The 12,290-nt window shown below is 42.4% G+C and overlaps 1 protein-coding gene across 2 annotated transcripts in view; it reads left to right on the forward strand.

Annotated features, from left to right (window-relative positions):
• Sec24d (SEC24 homolog D, COPII coat complex component) overlaps positions 1 to 12,290 on the forward strand; it is a 101,100-nt gene that overhangs the window by 5,841 nt on the left and 82,969 nt on the right. The window contains exons 4-7 of one of the 2 annotated variants that reach the window (XM_004644252.3): positions 5,775 to 5,901; positions 8,477 to 8,625; positions 9,984 to 10,262; positions 10,530 to 10,660. In XM_004644252.3, the coding sequence (XP_004644309.1) occupies positions 5,775 to 5,901; positions 8,477 to 8,625; positions 9,984 to 10,262; positions 10,530 to 10,660 (686 nt within the window). The remainder of the gene's footprint in view (positions 1 to 5,774; positions 5,902 to 8,476; positions 8,626 to 9,983; positions 10,263 to 10,529; positions 10,661 to 12,290) is intronic. The other variant, XM_004644253.3, reaches the window with a different exon arrangement.

The following is a 12,290-nucleotide window of genomic DNA, read 5'->3' on the forward strand; positions in this document are numbered from 1 at the left end:
CATGTGGTGCTGGGGGATTGAACCGCGGTCCCTGATGCTTTGCTAAGCTTGTTCTAAGTAGGTGCTTTAGACCACTGAGCCATCTCTCCAGCCCCAAAATTTCACTATTAAAAAGCTCTTCTTTTTATACATACTAATCCATTTGGATTCCTAAATCTTTTCAGAGCAGTTGCAAATATCTTTCCTACCTGCTTCCTCCTGTTCAGCCTCCTGTCACTCTCAGATCAATCTAGCCATCTGTCACCTGGGTTTCTAAGGTGGGTTCAATCATTACCCCCTTGCCTCCCACCAAGCCAACAACTTTTGAGCCAGAGGGATTTCTTTTTTTTCTAATAGCTTCTAAATCTAGTTTGGATTTAAAAAAAAAAAAAAAAAAACTTTTATGACTTACTAGGTCCCTTCTTTATTTTTTAAGCTCCTTTGGTCTTATTATTTTACTTTTTCAGTTCATTCATCCCATGTCAGCGCCCTTTATTCCATGTTACTATGCTACTGTTAACTGTTTGGAGACTGGCTTTTGTTTGCTGCCTGATTGGCACCCTGCTTCCCCAGAAAGCCGATCTGTATTTTCAAGTGTGATTGTCTGTAACCAGATTTATCTTCACGCATCTCCTTAAGACTCTTCTGGGCATCTGGCCCGTTCTTTGTGTTCTGACATGGTGCAGGCCTTCCTATACATTACCACGTAGTATGATGATACAGATACATGTCCTGAGGCAGAGAAGGCGCTCACCGATTTATTGGGAAGTGTTTTAAAACAGTTCTGAGAACTCACATATTTAATTTTTAATGGACAAATTATCTGTCTCTTACCTAGGGCACCAAAAAATGTATACATCAGGAAAAGAAAAATTTGTATCAATATTTTATACTAAATTTATGAAACCATCCTGAGATTAATGCAAGTTGCCTTTGGCCTCTAGAATTACAAGAGGAACTCAGAGTGGTGGCCATTAGCTTCCAGACATTTATTAGTACAGTGAACTGTTCAAGTGTGTATGCATTTTTTAGTTTTCTGTCTCTGTCACTCTGTCTTTCCTATCTCTCCTTCCTTATATATCGCATGTTATCTTTGACGTGTGTGTACATTATGGAATGGCTAAATGTCGGGAATAATGAATATTTGTTTGGTGATATGAATGGCAGGCTCCAACATTCATCAAAAAACCACTCTCTTATTTTCCCATGTAGGTATATTTAGAAGCTGTCTTTGTCAAATTAGATCCTTTATGAATTAGTTTAAGTGACCAGAGCACCTGGAGTAGAAAGTGGATTATGTCAAGGAATTTAGACTTTCTGTTAAGGGCAGCAGAGTGCTAGTGAGTGAGTCAAGCTAGGAAGGGTCACAGTCCAATGTGCATTTCAGGAAGAGCCCCATGTGTATTAGAAAGTGTAGAGAAGGAATTTGGAGGGAGCATAGTTCTTGAAGGGGCGGAGGTCCTCAGTGTCAGTACTGTGGCTATCTTGGGGCTTAGCTAGTTCTGTGTGTGTGTGTGTGTGTGTGTGTGTGTGTGTGTGTGTGTGTTAGCTCATGCACGTGCACACACGCGCAGAGAAGGGGCTGTCATATGCATTAGGGAGTTATTAGCACCAGCCTTGGCCCTCCCCACTGGATGAGAGTGGTACCTTCCTTCCCCTCCAGCAGGTATGGCAACTCTAAATTGCCAAATACCCTTTCAGGTGCCGAATCATCCCGGAAGTGTTCATGTCCTGGAATCAGGGCAGGTTCTGGGGTAGTGTTGAGGATCCTAGCTAAGTCGTGAACTTATGGAGGTACATCGCTCAGCACAGTGCTTCAGGAGCAGCCCGTGGCCTTAATGATTTAACCCTCACAAATTCTTTTGATATTGGTTTTAGTTGTTTAGATACAGAGTCAAATTCCTTTGATGTTGCTTTGGTCAGAATTCCTTTGCTGATGGCAGAATCCCTTGTAGAAACAGATTTGTTAAAGGGTAACAAGAAGCAAACAGAAAAAGAGATACAGACTTAAGACTGCAGTTCATAGAGTTGCACAACCCCTTGTAAGATGTTCCACTGTAAGTCACTGTCTGCCAAGCCCAGGGGAGCCGTCTCTGCCACCAGGGTAGCCCAGGTCTCCCAGAGTTGTGCTGCTTTGCTGAATTTGGAGCACAGGGCAACCCACATTGTATGAGAGACTAGGAAGTAGTTTCTATTTTTCCAGCTCTGGACCATGTAGAAAATAAGCCAGAAAGGAACTGAATTGATGTTAAGTAAATTAGCCTATATTATTTGCTCCTCTTTTAAAGGTGACTTTTGTAATTTTAGAACTTTTCCTTTTCTTCTTTTCGCATTAACATATCTCATTCCCACCATGAAGTGTTCTTTCTGTGTTAAAATTCACCGATATATAAAGAACCTGATTCTCCTTGTGTCTGATCACTTTTGAAAATGCCAGTAATGAAGCTAGAGGAAGGCTGTGAGTTTGCAGATAATGATGATACTGCCTTCCCTTTTCCCTGGATAGAGACCACATGGAACCCAGGACTTTGAAGTCTGACCCCAGCCAGCCTGGACAGCCTCCACTCCACCACTGTCCCCTACAAGCTCTTCATGTGGAGGCTTTTGCTATTTCTGATCATACCTTTCATAAGCTTTGCCTTCTAACTGAAATCCCGTTTCCTGTATTCTATACTGTGGACACTTTCAGCTCAGGCATTCCTTCTTCTTTGATGCTTGAGTCCCCAGGAAGAGGCAAAGTGTCTTCTGTGTGTATAACACTCATCACACGTCCCTGGCACTGTTTATGTGGTTGTCTCTTCCATAAGAGCCCTCAGCATTTTGAAGGCAAGAAATTTATTTATTACTACCACGTGTGTGTCGACATAATGATTTCATGTTAATCATATGTTGAATGAGTTGAATCATTGCTTTAGATTTGGGTGTATCAGAGCTGTTTGTAGGACTGGGTGAAAGGCTACCAACCTAACTTATTTAAAAAGCAAAAATATCTTTTTTTTTTTTTTTTATACTGCATGTAATCATTTAAGTTGAAAATATTTAGTGTTAACTTGTGGTTTCCCTACTTTTGCCCAAAATAAACTTTTAAAAGTAAAAACACAGTATAGAATGCATGTAGTGATGGTATATATGCTTTGGTAGAACCGAGATCCTTGAAAGGCAACATAAGGAGTATGGTCAGGGCGAGGAAGCAGTTTTTCCCAGTGCTCAGATTGGCCTCACCTTATTTACTTCTCTGAGCAGCCTTTGGACATAGAGGATGTTACTGCCTGAGAAAGTGTTGCAAGTCAGTGTTCTGGAAGATAACATATGTTGTCAGAGTCCCTGCTATAAGTGGCAGGGACAGAGTCGTGCCTTGTGTGACTACCAGGCTCAAGGCTCATGCTTTTCTGATTTTGCTGTGTTTGAGCCTTTAGAACATCATCAAAATTTAGAGAACTTTTTTTCACAGAAAGGCAGGTTCTGCCTGCTCACACTCACATGCAGCATCTGAGACATAGTTGACATCCTGGAAGTTGAGAGCAGGATCGTGGATACCAGTGGCCAGGGGGAGCAGGCAGAAGGTGAAATGAGGAAAGGCAGAATCAGGTACTAAGGAACAGCGGGGGTGGGTGGGTGCTGAGCTCTGGTGTGCTGTTATACAGCGGGGCCAGGGTAGGTAACAGGTATGCACTGTCGGCTCTCAAGAGCTGGGAGAAAGGATTTTGAAAGTTTTTACTATAAAAAGATGATTGAAGAGATAGACATAGTTAACCTGATTTAAACATTATATATATACATATATATACATATACATATGTATACATATATGTATATATATGTATATATACGTGTGTGTGTGTGTGTGTGTATTGAAATACCATAGGGTACCACCCATTAAAATACACAATTTTGTTTTTATATAGCAGTAAATTTTAAATTTGAAAATACTGGCTTTTGTTTGTGACTTTGAAAGATTGCTAAATAGAACTATAACTATTGAGTTAATACTCTCCAGCTTAAGAAATCCTATTTTAAGAGTGTCAATACTGTTCATAAAGACTGCCATTTCAGTGGTCACATGTCATTCCAGGTACCCAAGTATGTGAGTACATTCTTCAAAGTAGAGTGATGACAGTGTGAGAAAGCTGGTCTAGGTGGCTGTCATCTGGGCGTTTCCTTTCTATCTGATGGAGGGAGCTTCCTGGAGGAAGACTGTAAAGCAGGAGATATTAATATGACCCCCCGCGTGTCAGACGAAAGGGTGTGCACAGGAAGCTAGGTGACTGATGGCTATGCCAGTCGGAGGCCAGGGCCACGAGTGAACAGACTAGAGCTACGGGGGTGGGGGTGGCCCAGGCCTGGAAGTCCAGCACTCTGGGAGGCTGAGGCAAGGGAACTGCAAACTTCAACCCAGGCTGGACAACTCAGTGACTTGGGGAGACTGACTTAGAATAAACATGAGTAAATAAGAAGGCTAGGTTGTAACTCAGTGTCAACTCACTGGGTTCAATCTTCAATACCACAAGCAAGTGAATTGGATGAGATAGAAATAAAAGCAGAATGGAAATGGATGGCACAAATAAAAGAGTAGTATTTCCTCTCCTTTTCTTCTTTTAAGAACCTACAAGTGTGCTCACTTTTATTTGCAGAGAAGAAACAGGTGCTCGAAGCTAAGTTTCTTGGGACCATACGACTAGAGTAAATGGAAGATGACTTTGAGTCCAGCCCAAGTCAGTGATTTTTACCCTTTTGCCACAATTTCTTCAGAAGAAAACAGCTCCGAAGAGAAACCTTTAAGGGTCTCTGAGAAGAGCTGCTTTTGAGTGAAGACACAGTCACTGCCATGGGCATCACTCAGTTGCACAGGACCCCATACTTTTTGCGAATTGATAAGTCAAGCAGTTACCAGTTGTTTAGGATTCTGGGAAGATATTAAGCTTTGAAATGTATGCTTAGGATTTGATGGAGAAACAGACTCCACTCTCCGTTGGCTTTCCTCATACTGCAACTCAAAAGGCTTTTTTCCTTTCTTATTTATTTATTTATTTATTTATTTATATTTTAGGGGAGGGCCTACAGGGGTTCAGGGTCTCAGTACTAGATCGGACTCATAGTATTCCACCTGTTTTCAGCCTCTGAAGTGTTGGGATTACAGGTGCAGGCCAACATGCCCAGTGTCAATTTCCATCTAAGTTGGGACTGATTTGTAGTGTGATGCTAGGATTAAGGGTGTAAGTGCTGCCTGCCCTAAGGTGGGTAGCCTGGATAAAATAGGAGAGACAGAAAGAGGACTATTGTCACTTATCACTGCTTGTTGCTTGTTGCTTGCTACCTTCTGCCTGCCCTGCTTTGCCATGAACTTTTTCTGACATGCCCTTCTGCTATGCCATCCTGCCTTGGAGTTAGCCAACTGTGAACTGAAACCTCTACAGACTGTGGACCACAATAGAGCTTTCCTCTTTTGGGTGTTGGGTATTTTGTCTTGACAATAATAAAAGTAAGACAGTAATCTAATATTATTTGTGTGATAGTATATTCTGTCAACATGCCTGTACCATATGCAAATGTTATATCCTTTTTTAAGTTTCTGTTTGGTGTGCAAAATTATTTCTTTATTACACACTCTTTTTTCACTTCGACAAATATCTATGCCAGAGCCTGGCATTGACAGTCTGTAGGAATGGTTGAAGCAAGTTGGAAGGACATCCTGTCCTAACCCTTTGTTTCTCTCTTTCTTCTCCCCCTTTTCATTGTTAATCTACCTTGCTTTGATTTTCTTTTCCATGCCCTTAATCCAGTCACTTCTGCTGTAGGTATGATGAAGCCAGTCGGGAGCCTGGGGGCTGCTGCCCCTGGGCTGATGGTGTCTCCTGGCCCACCTCCTGGACCCCATCAGTTAGGCCAGAATGGAGCTCATGCCTCAGGTCATTCTCCCCAAAGGTGAGTTAAGTAGATTCCAACTCTCATTTAAATACTTTATTAAAATTCTTCAAAAGTGTCTCCTACACTTGTATGTTTAGTGTCTGAAAGTTTAACCTCTTCAAAATATCCACATCTCTGAAGAGATATACTGGAGAACTCCTAGGAAACAGAACACGTAGAAAATTTAGGGAAAGAGGGATTATTACATAGTTTAAATATATCACAAATTACTCTTGTCAGTACTATTCAGGGCTGGCAAGATAGTTCAGTGGTCTGAAGTGCCTGCTTAGCCAAGCTTAGGCAAGCACAGGGACTACAGTTTGATCCCTGGCACTACATGCCATGCCAGCCCCATCCCCAGGGCGTGCTGAGCAGGCCATTGAGTCCCAGTGTAGTGTCGCACACCTGTAATTGCAGCGCTAAGGAGGCTGGAAACAGGAGGATCACTATGAGTCTGAGCTGCGTAGTGAGACCCTGTACCCACCAAATAAATTTAAAAAAGGTAATACTACACTTTTCAGTTTTGAGTTATATTCACTTAAATTTTATATGAATCACTGATTCGTCAACCACCTATGATCTATGAGGATTATTGCCCATAAAACTTTAAATCATTGTCCTTTTAGGCCCTTCACAGAAGCAAGCTCAGTGCCAAAAAGTGCTTAATAAATATTATAAAATACAGACTGAGGTCAAAGGGAAACTCATGGCCTTAGTGCAGCAGGCACACAGATGCTCGTGAGGAGCTCTCAGTTGGCAGGGCAGTAGTAAAAGCAGTGCAGGAAATAAATCTCATGTTCTTGTTTCTAATAAGTTGAGAAAATAAGGTAGATGCAGCCCTGGAAAAGTCAAGATATTTGATGCCTGAATTACTTAGAGCTTGCAAACCCCAAGGGACTGTCACCTGGGCTGGGAGCCAGCGTCACACCTTCCCTGCTGGAAATCCCATCATTGTTGGTCTGGTGAGCTTTGCTGCCACCAGAGTCAGGCTGGAGGCAACATTTACCTTGGAATTTCTCCAGGGATGCCTGGAGACCTCTTTCCCCGGCTTCCTCCATGGGTTGTTAGACTGGAGTGGGGAGAAGGACAGGGTGGGGCATGACACTACTATGAAGCTGGATCTGCCAAGTGAGGCCTGCTAATAAGAAAACTCCTTCTGGGATGTTTTTTAAAATCAAGTTCACTTTCTTGTGGGACAGCAGGCAAGCCACTGACCTCTGCTGCTAAGGTTTAGGTGGCAGTGGGGAATGGAAGTCAAGACATAGGCTGCTAGCGAAAAAGTTAGCTGTAGAGAGAGAGAAATAAATTCAGGGTATATCATCTGGAAAATTATAGTTTTTATTTAAAATTTTAAATGAGCATGAAAGAGGCTGGGGAAATAGCTGGGTAGTCTAAGTGCCTGCCTGGCAAGTGCAAGAACCTGGGTTCGATCACTGGTACCACATACTGTGCCAGCCCAGGAACCCCAGGCACATGGTCCTGGCCACCAAAATCGGGCATGGTTGCACACGTCTGTACTGTAATCCCAGTGTTGAGGAGGATGAGACAGGAGCATCATTACAAGTCCAAGCTGCGTAGGGAGACACTGTACCAAATAAATAAATAAAAGGTAAATAAATAAGTAAATAAGAGAAATTCTTAAAATAAAAATAAAATAACAAGAAAAATTCATAATGTGATTCTAAAGCTGCTTAACCATAATAGTAGTATTGCCCAATCAGTAGTCATTGTTAGATCAAAAACAAAAAATAAATGCACAAGTTCAAACTAAAATGTAAAAAATGTTGAATATTTTATTTTATTTATTTATTTTTTGGCAGAACCGGGGATTGAACTCAGATCCTTGCGTTTGCCAGTCAAGTACTTATCCTCCTGGGCCATCTCCCTGGCCCCTGTTGAATATTTTAGATTAAAAAAATTTGCAACTCTAAAGCATCTTACTGAATTGTTCACTTCCAAGTGTCATTTTTCAGGAAAAATCCTAGTTGACTTCAGGTTATAGTGTAAATGATACTTTAAAACCATACCTGATTTTGGTGGCCAGGACTCTGTCCCTGGAGTGCCTGGGCTGCCACAGCATGCGGTACCGGGAATCAAACCTAGGTCCTTGTGCTTGCCAGGCAGGCACTTAGACCACCCAGCTATCTCCTATCCCCTTTCTTGCTCATTCAAAATTTTAAATAAAAATTACAGTTTTCCAAATGGTACTTTAAAAATAAGACAAGATATAAGCAGAAAGATCACAAGATGCCACCTGAGAGCATTTAGTTTTCTTGATTTCTCTTCTACTAGTGATTAACTTTAGGAAACATAAAGCTGTGGTGGGCTCAGCTTCTACACTGATTTCCAAATCTGGTTCTTTGTTCACATTAATAATTTTCTTTTTTCTATCTTTTTATATTAAACATGTGCACATAGATATGAGATGATACAGAATGATTCATTCTGATCTCATGTCAAGTTTGGCATACAGTATTAGTCATTTTCCTACTGTCCATAGAAATGGTTTCTAATAATTTTTTAAGTTACTGACATTTATACTATGTTATCTCAGAAACTCTGTGATATTGTTTAACACGCTTTCTTCTCTCAGATTTTCAGGCCCTCCACCTGCCAACAGTGTGGCACCCTCTTATGCTCAGTACCAGCCCTCTACGCCATCCTCTTATCCAGGTCCTGTGTCCACTTCCGCTGTCACCCACCTGGGCAGTCAGCTCAGTCAGCTGCAGATCAACAGCTATGGTAATAGTTTTTCATCAGTGCCTGTTAACTGCCTTGTGGACCCCTCTGCTTTCTACTCAGGCTCCTTTGGATGGAGCTACCATTTACTTACTCATTCATTCATTCTTTCACTTACAAGGTCTTACTAAGACATAAACTGGCCAGGCTGGGCCCCATCTTCAGTCTCCCTGTCCCAGCCTTCCAGAGTGCTGAGACTGCAAGAGTGGGCCATTGTGTGCAGCTATGATTATTTTTGATCAGAAGTAGTTCCTTCATTTTTAAAATAGTAGACATAACAGCAGCGTGCCATATTGATGTAGTATTTTAGACATCTTTATATAAGTGTTTGGTATTATATGTCTGCTATAATTATTTTTTCCTTGATCATGCTGTTGCTTGTTTTGAGGTGATTGAAGAAAGGACCCTCAGAGTGCGTACCTTACATTCAGTGCTAGAGTAATAAAAAACAAAATTACTGACTTTACAAACATTAGAACGTGAAAATATTTTAAGTAGCTTTAAAATCACTATTTCTCAGTGCATTTAGTTCTGTGTTCTGATCATGAGACGAATGAAGGTCAGATGGCATAAGCAGAAAAGAGAAGACACTGACTGCTGAGATTACATCAGCTGAAATGCTCTATTCCCTGAGCCATTGGAATCTCACTGCCGCCACGACATAGGCATTTATCCTGATGAATGATATTACCATGTTAGTTAAACTTAGATTTTTAGGAGTATCAGTGAAATCCTCTCAGAATATTTCCTGTCTTTTGAAAGTAAGTGTGGCTGTGGCTCACTGGGGCTGTGGGTAGAGGTCAGGCTCGGAACTTGTGCCTAGCATTCCCGTGGGCCTTGATCCCTTCCCAGCAATGCTCTCAGGCAAACGATCAGTCTAGATAAATGACTCAGTTTGCAGAATTAAAGCAGGAAGCATGATTGGAAAGCACGATGATAGTCCAGCCTTTATCTCTGATTATTTTTACTTCAGTGAGTTATTTGATCAAGTTAAGCACAGAAAGCAAACAACTTCCTGAATCTGTAAGTTACCTGAATAATGTTTGTGTATAATACATTTTCCTACCATATTATTGTTAAAATCTTATACCAGATATAGATGCTCTAATTAGTGTGTCATGTAAAGTTAGTGCAACTGAATTAAAATTTATTCTGTCGCTAAAATTAGGAATGTTGTTTTGAGCCAAAATTTTAAAATTTTCCAGTTGCCCCAAGTAGCATTTGTTTTACTTCCTAAGGGAACATTTTAATTTGTGTGATAAAAAAAGTAGACTGGAAAGCAAGCTTGCTGGTTGTGTATGCCCGAGAAGTCAGCGAGCTATGCGTGGTACTGACATGGGCTGGTCTTCTTTCTTGCACAGGCTCAGGCATGGCTGCCCCCAGCCAGGGGCCCCCAGGCCCTCCACCAGCAGCGTCCTTCCAGGCTCCTCCACGACCTCCACAGCCGTCCATCTTACAGCCTGGGTCCCAGGTTCTCCCACCGCCCCCGACCACACTGAATGGCCCCGGGGCCTCACCGCTGTCTCCACCAGTGCCCAGGCAGGATGGGCTCCCTGGGCCGCCACCTCTGAGTGCCCAGTACCAGCCTCCGCCACCTCCAGGCCCTGCACCCAGTGCTGGGTATCCTCCACAGCAGCAGGGTAAGTGGCCGGGAGGGGGGTGGGTTTCCCCAGGGAGCCCTGGACTGGAAATGAACTTCATTCTGGTATCATTTGCCTTGAAACAGTGATACTTTTTGAGTAGCGTGGCGAGGCAAAAAATAAAGGGAACTATAGCTATTCATGCTTAATCCCATGCCCTATTTAATATGATGAAAAATACATGTTTGGTTGGACAACAAGTATTGTCAGTGAGTCTTACATCTGGGATTTGGGATTATTGTTTCTTTTTAAACTTTGCTTTCCAAGCAGCCCACTACGGCCCACAGATGGCAGGCGCTCAGCTCTCCTACCCTGGAGGCTTCCCTGGAGGTGCTGCTCAGATGGCTGGGCCTCCCCCGCCCCCAAAGAAGCTGGATCCAGACTCCATCCCCAGCCCTGTAAGTGCTCTTTTCCCCTGTGGGGACCTTTCTCCACATCCACTGTTCTCAGATACTCTCCCAGCCAGTAACACTTAACCTACCTTTGATTTTGTTAGGAGACATGTCACTGGAGGAGACCTCTTTCTTCTTCTGTATGTGTATGTGTGGGGGAGGTCACTCCCAGGGCTCTGAGGTGGTCTGGAGAAAACTCTACCCATCATGGAAGTGATATAGAAAAAATAGAACTCCCAACCCTCTGGATGTCAGATAGCCTGCGTTTTCATACCACAAAATCAAACAGTGAATTTTAAGGGACAAGGGAGGTTATGAGTAGGAAAGGTTTCTTGAGAGATAGCTCCTAAGAAACAAGAGGGGCCTGGAAAGTGGGTTTCCACCAAGATCGTTTCTCTAATAATTTATTAAGCAAAATCATGAGGTGAGTACAATGTGGGTCAAACTATCATCAACCAATAAGAGGAAGGTAATATTGATGTAGTAAGAGCAGGTCATGTAGCAAGGGTACCTGGAAAGAGCAAAAGCAGTTTGGGGAGGGAATGGGTCCAGATGCACTATGTGGACTTCGCTGGCCCTAGAGATACCAATTATAGTATCATTTTTAATTTATTGCTTATCCCTTGGGGAGGCATGTATGCTTGGTCATTCTGTCCAAACTTTTCAGATGTGCCTCCACCCATAATTTTGATGTCTTAATTTTTTGGGCTAACTTCTTTGAGAGCCTAGTACATCTCTGACTATATATTAATTTCTGTCTAACTTAATTGCAGTCATAGGAGGGGCTGCAAGTCACATTGATAAGGCACAGGATGGGAAAGGTGGCAAATTTGGACTACTTTTTTTTGTTTTCCATTGTATGTATTTGGTACAGGGTTTCACTATGTGGCTTAGACTCATAGTGATCCTCCTCTGTTTTCAGCATCCCCAGCGCTGGAATTACAGCATGTGCTATAATTCCAGACTGACTGTCACCAGCTCAGCACGCCTCAGGGGTGGGCCTGGTGTGGCATGCAGGACTGGGGATTGAACCCTGGTCCATGCGCTTGCCAAAGCAGGTGCTTAGTCTGCTGAGCTATCTCGCCAGCCCTAAATTTGGACTACTTTTGTAATATATTGCTTATTTTATAATGTAACTTGAAGATTTATAGTGAAGAGTCTAATGCTTATACCATGTGTCTTTTTTTTTTCTTTTGTCATTCCTGAGACAAAATACATGACACACAAATTTAAATGGGTGTTTTAGTTACTTTTCTCTTGTTGCTGAGACAAACTACCTAGCACCCAAAGTTAAAAGGGAAAGGCTTATTAGCTCCCACTTTGTAGAGCTTTAGACCATAATTGGTCGGCTCTAGGGCAGGCTGGCATGGCAGAGGAAAACAGTTCATGGCAGGTGAAATGTAGCAAGGCAACTAGCAAGAGAGAAGGCTCCCTCCTTCTGTCTCTTATAGTAGCACTCACAACCCCTGAACTAAGCCAGAAGTATGTCAAACCAATTGGTGGACTGATTTACTAATCACACACTCTTAATCCTGGCACCCTTAACCCCAGCACTATCCTGTGAATCAACTACTCTAGATTGAGCCACCTCTGAAAAAAATCCTGTGGCTGTGAGGCTTAGGGGGACATCTAGACA

The sequence above is a fragment of the Octodon degus genome, unplaced genomic scaffold (genome assembly GCF_000260255.1).
Source record: "Octodon degus isolate 3935 unplaced genomic scaffold, OctDeg1.0 scaffold00196, whole genome shotgun sequence".
Lineage (NCBI taxonomy): Eukaryota > Metazoa > Chordata > Mammalia > Rodentia > Octodontidae > Octodon > Octodon degus.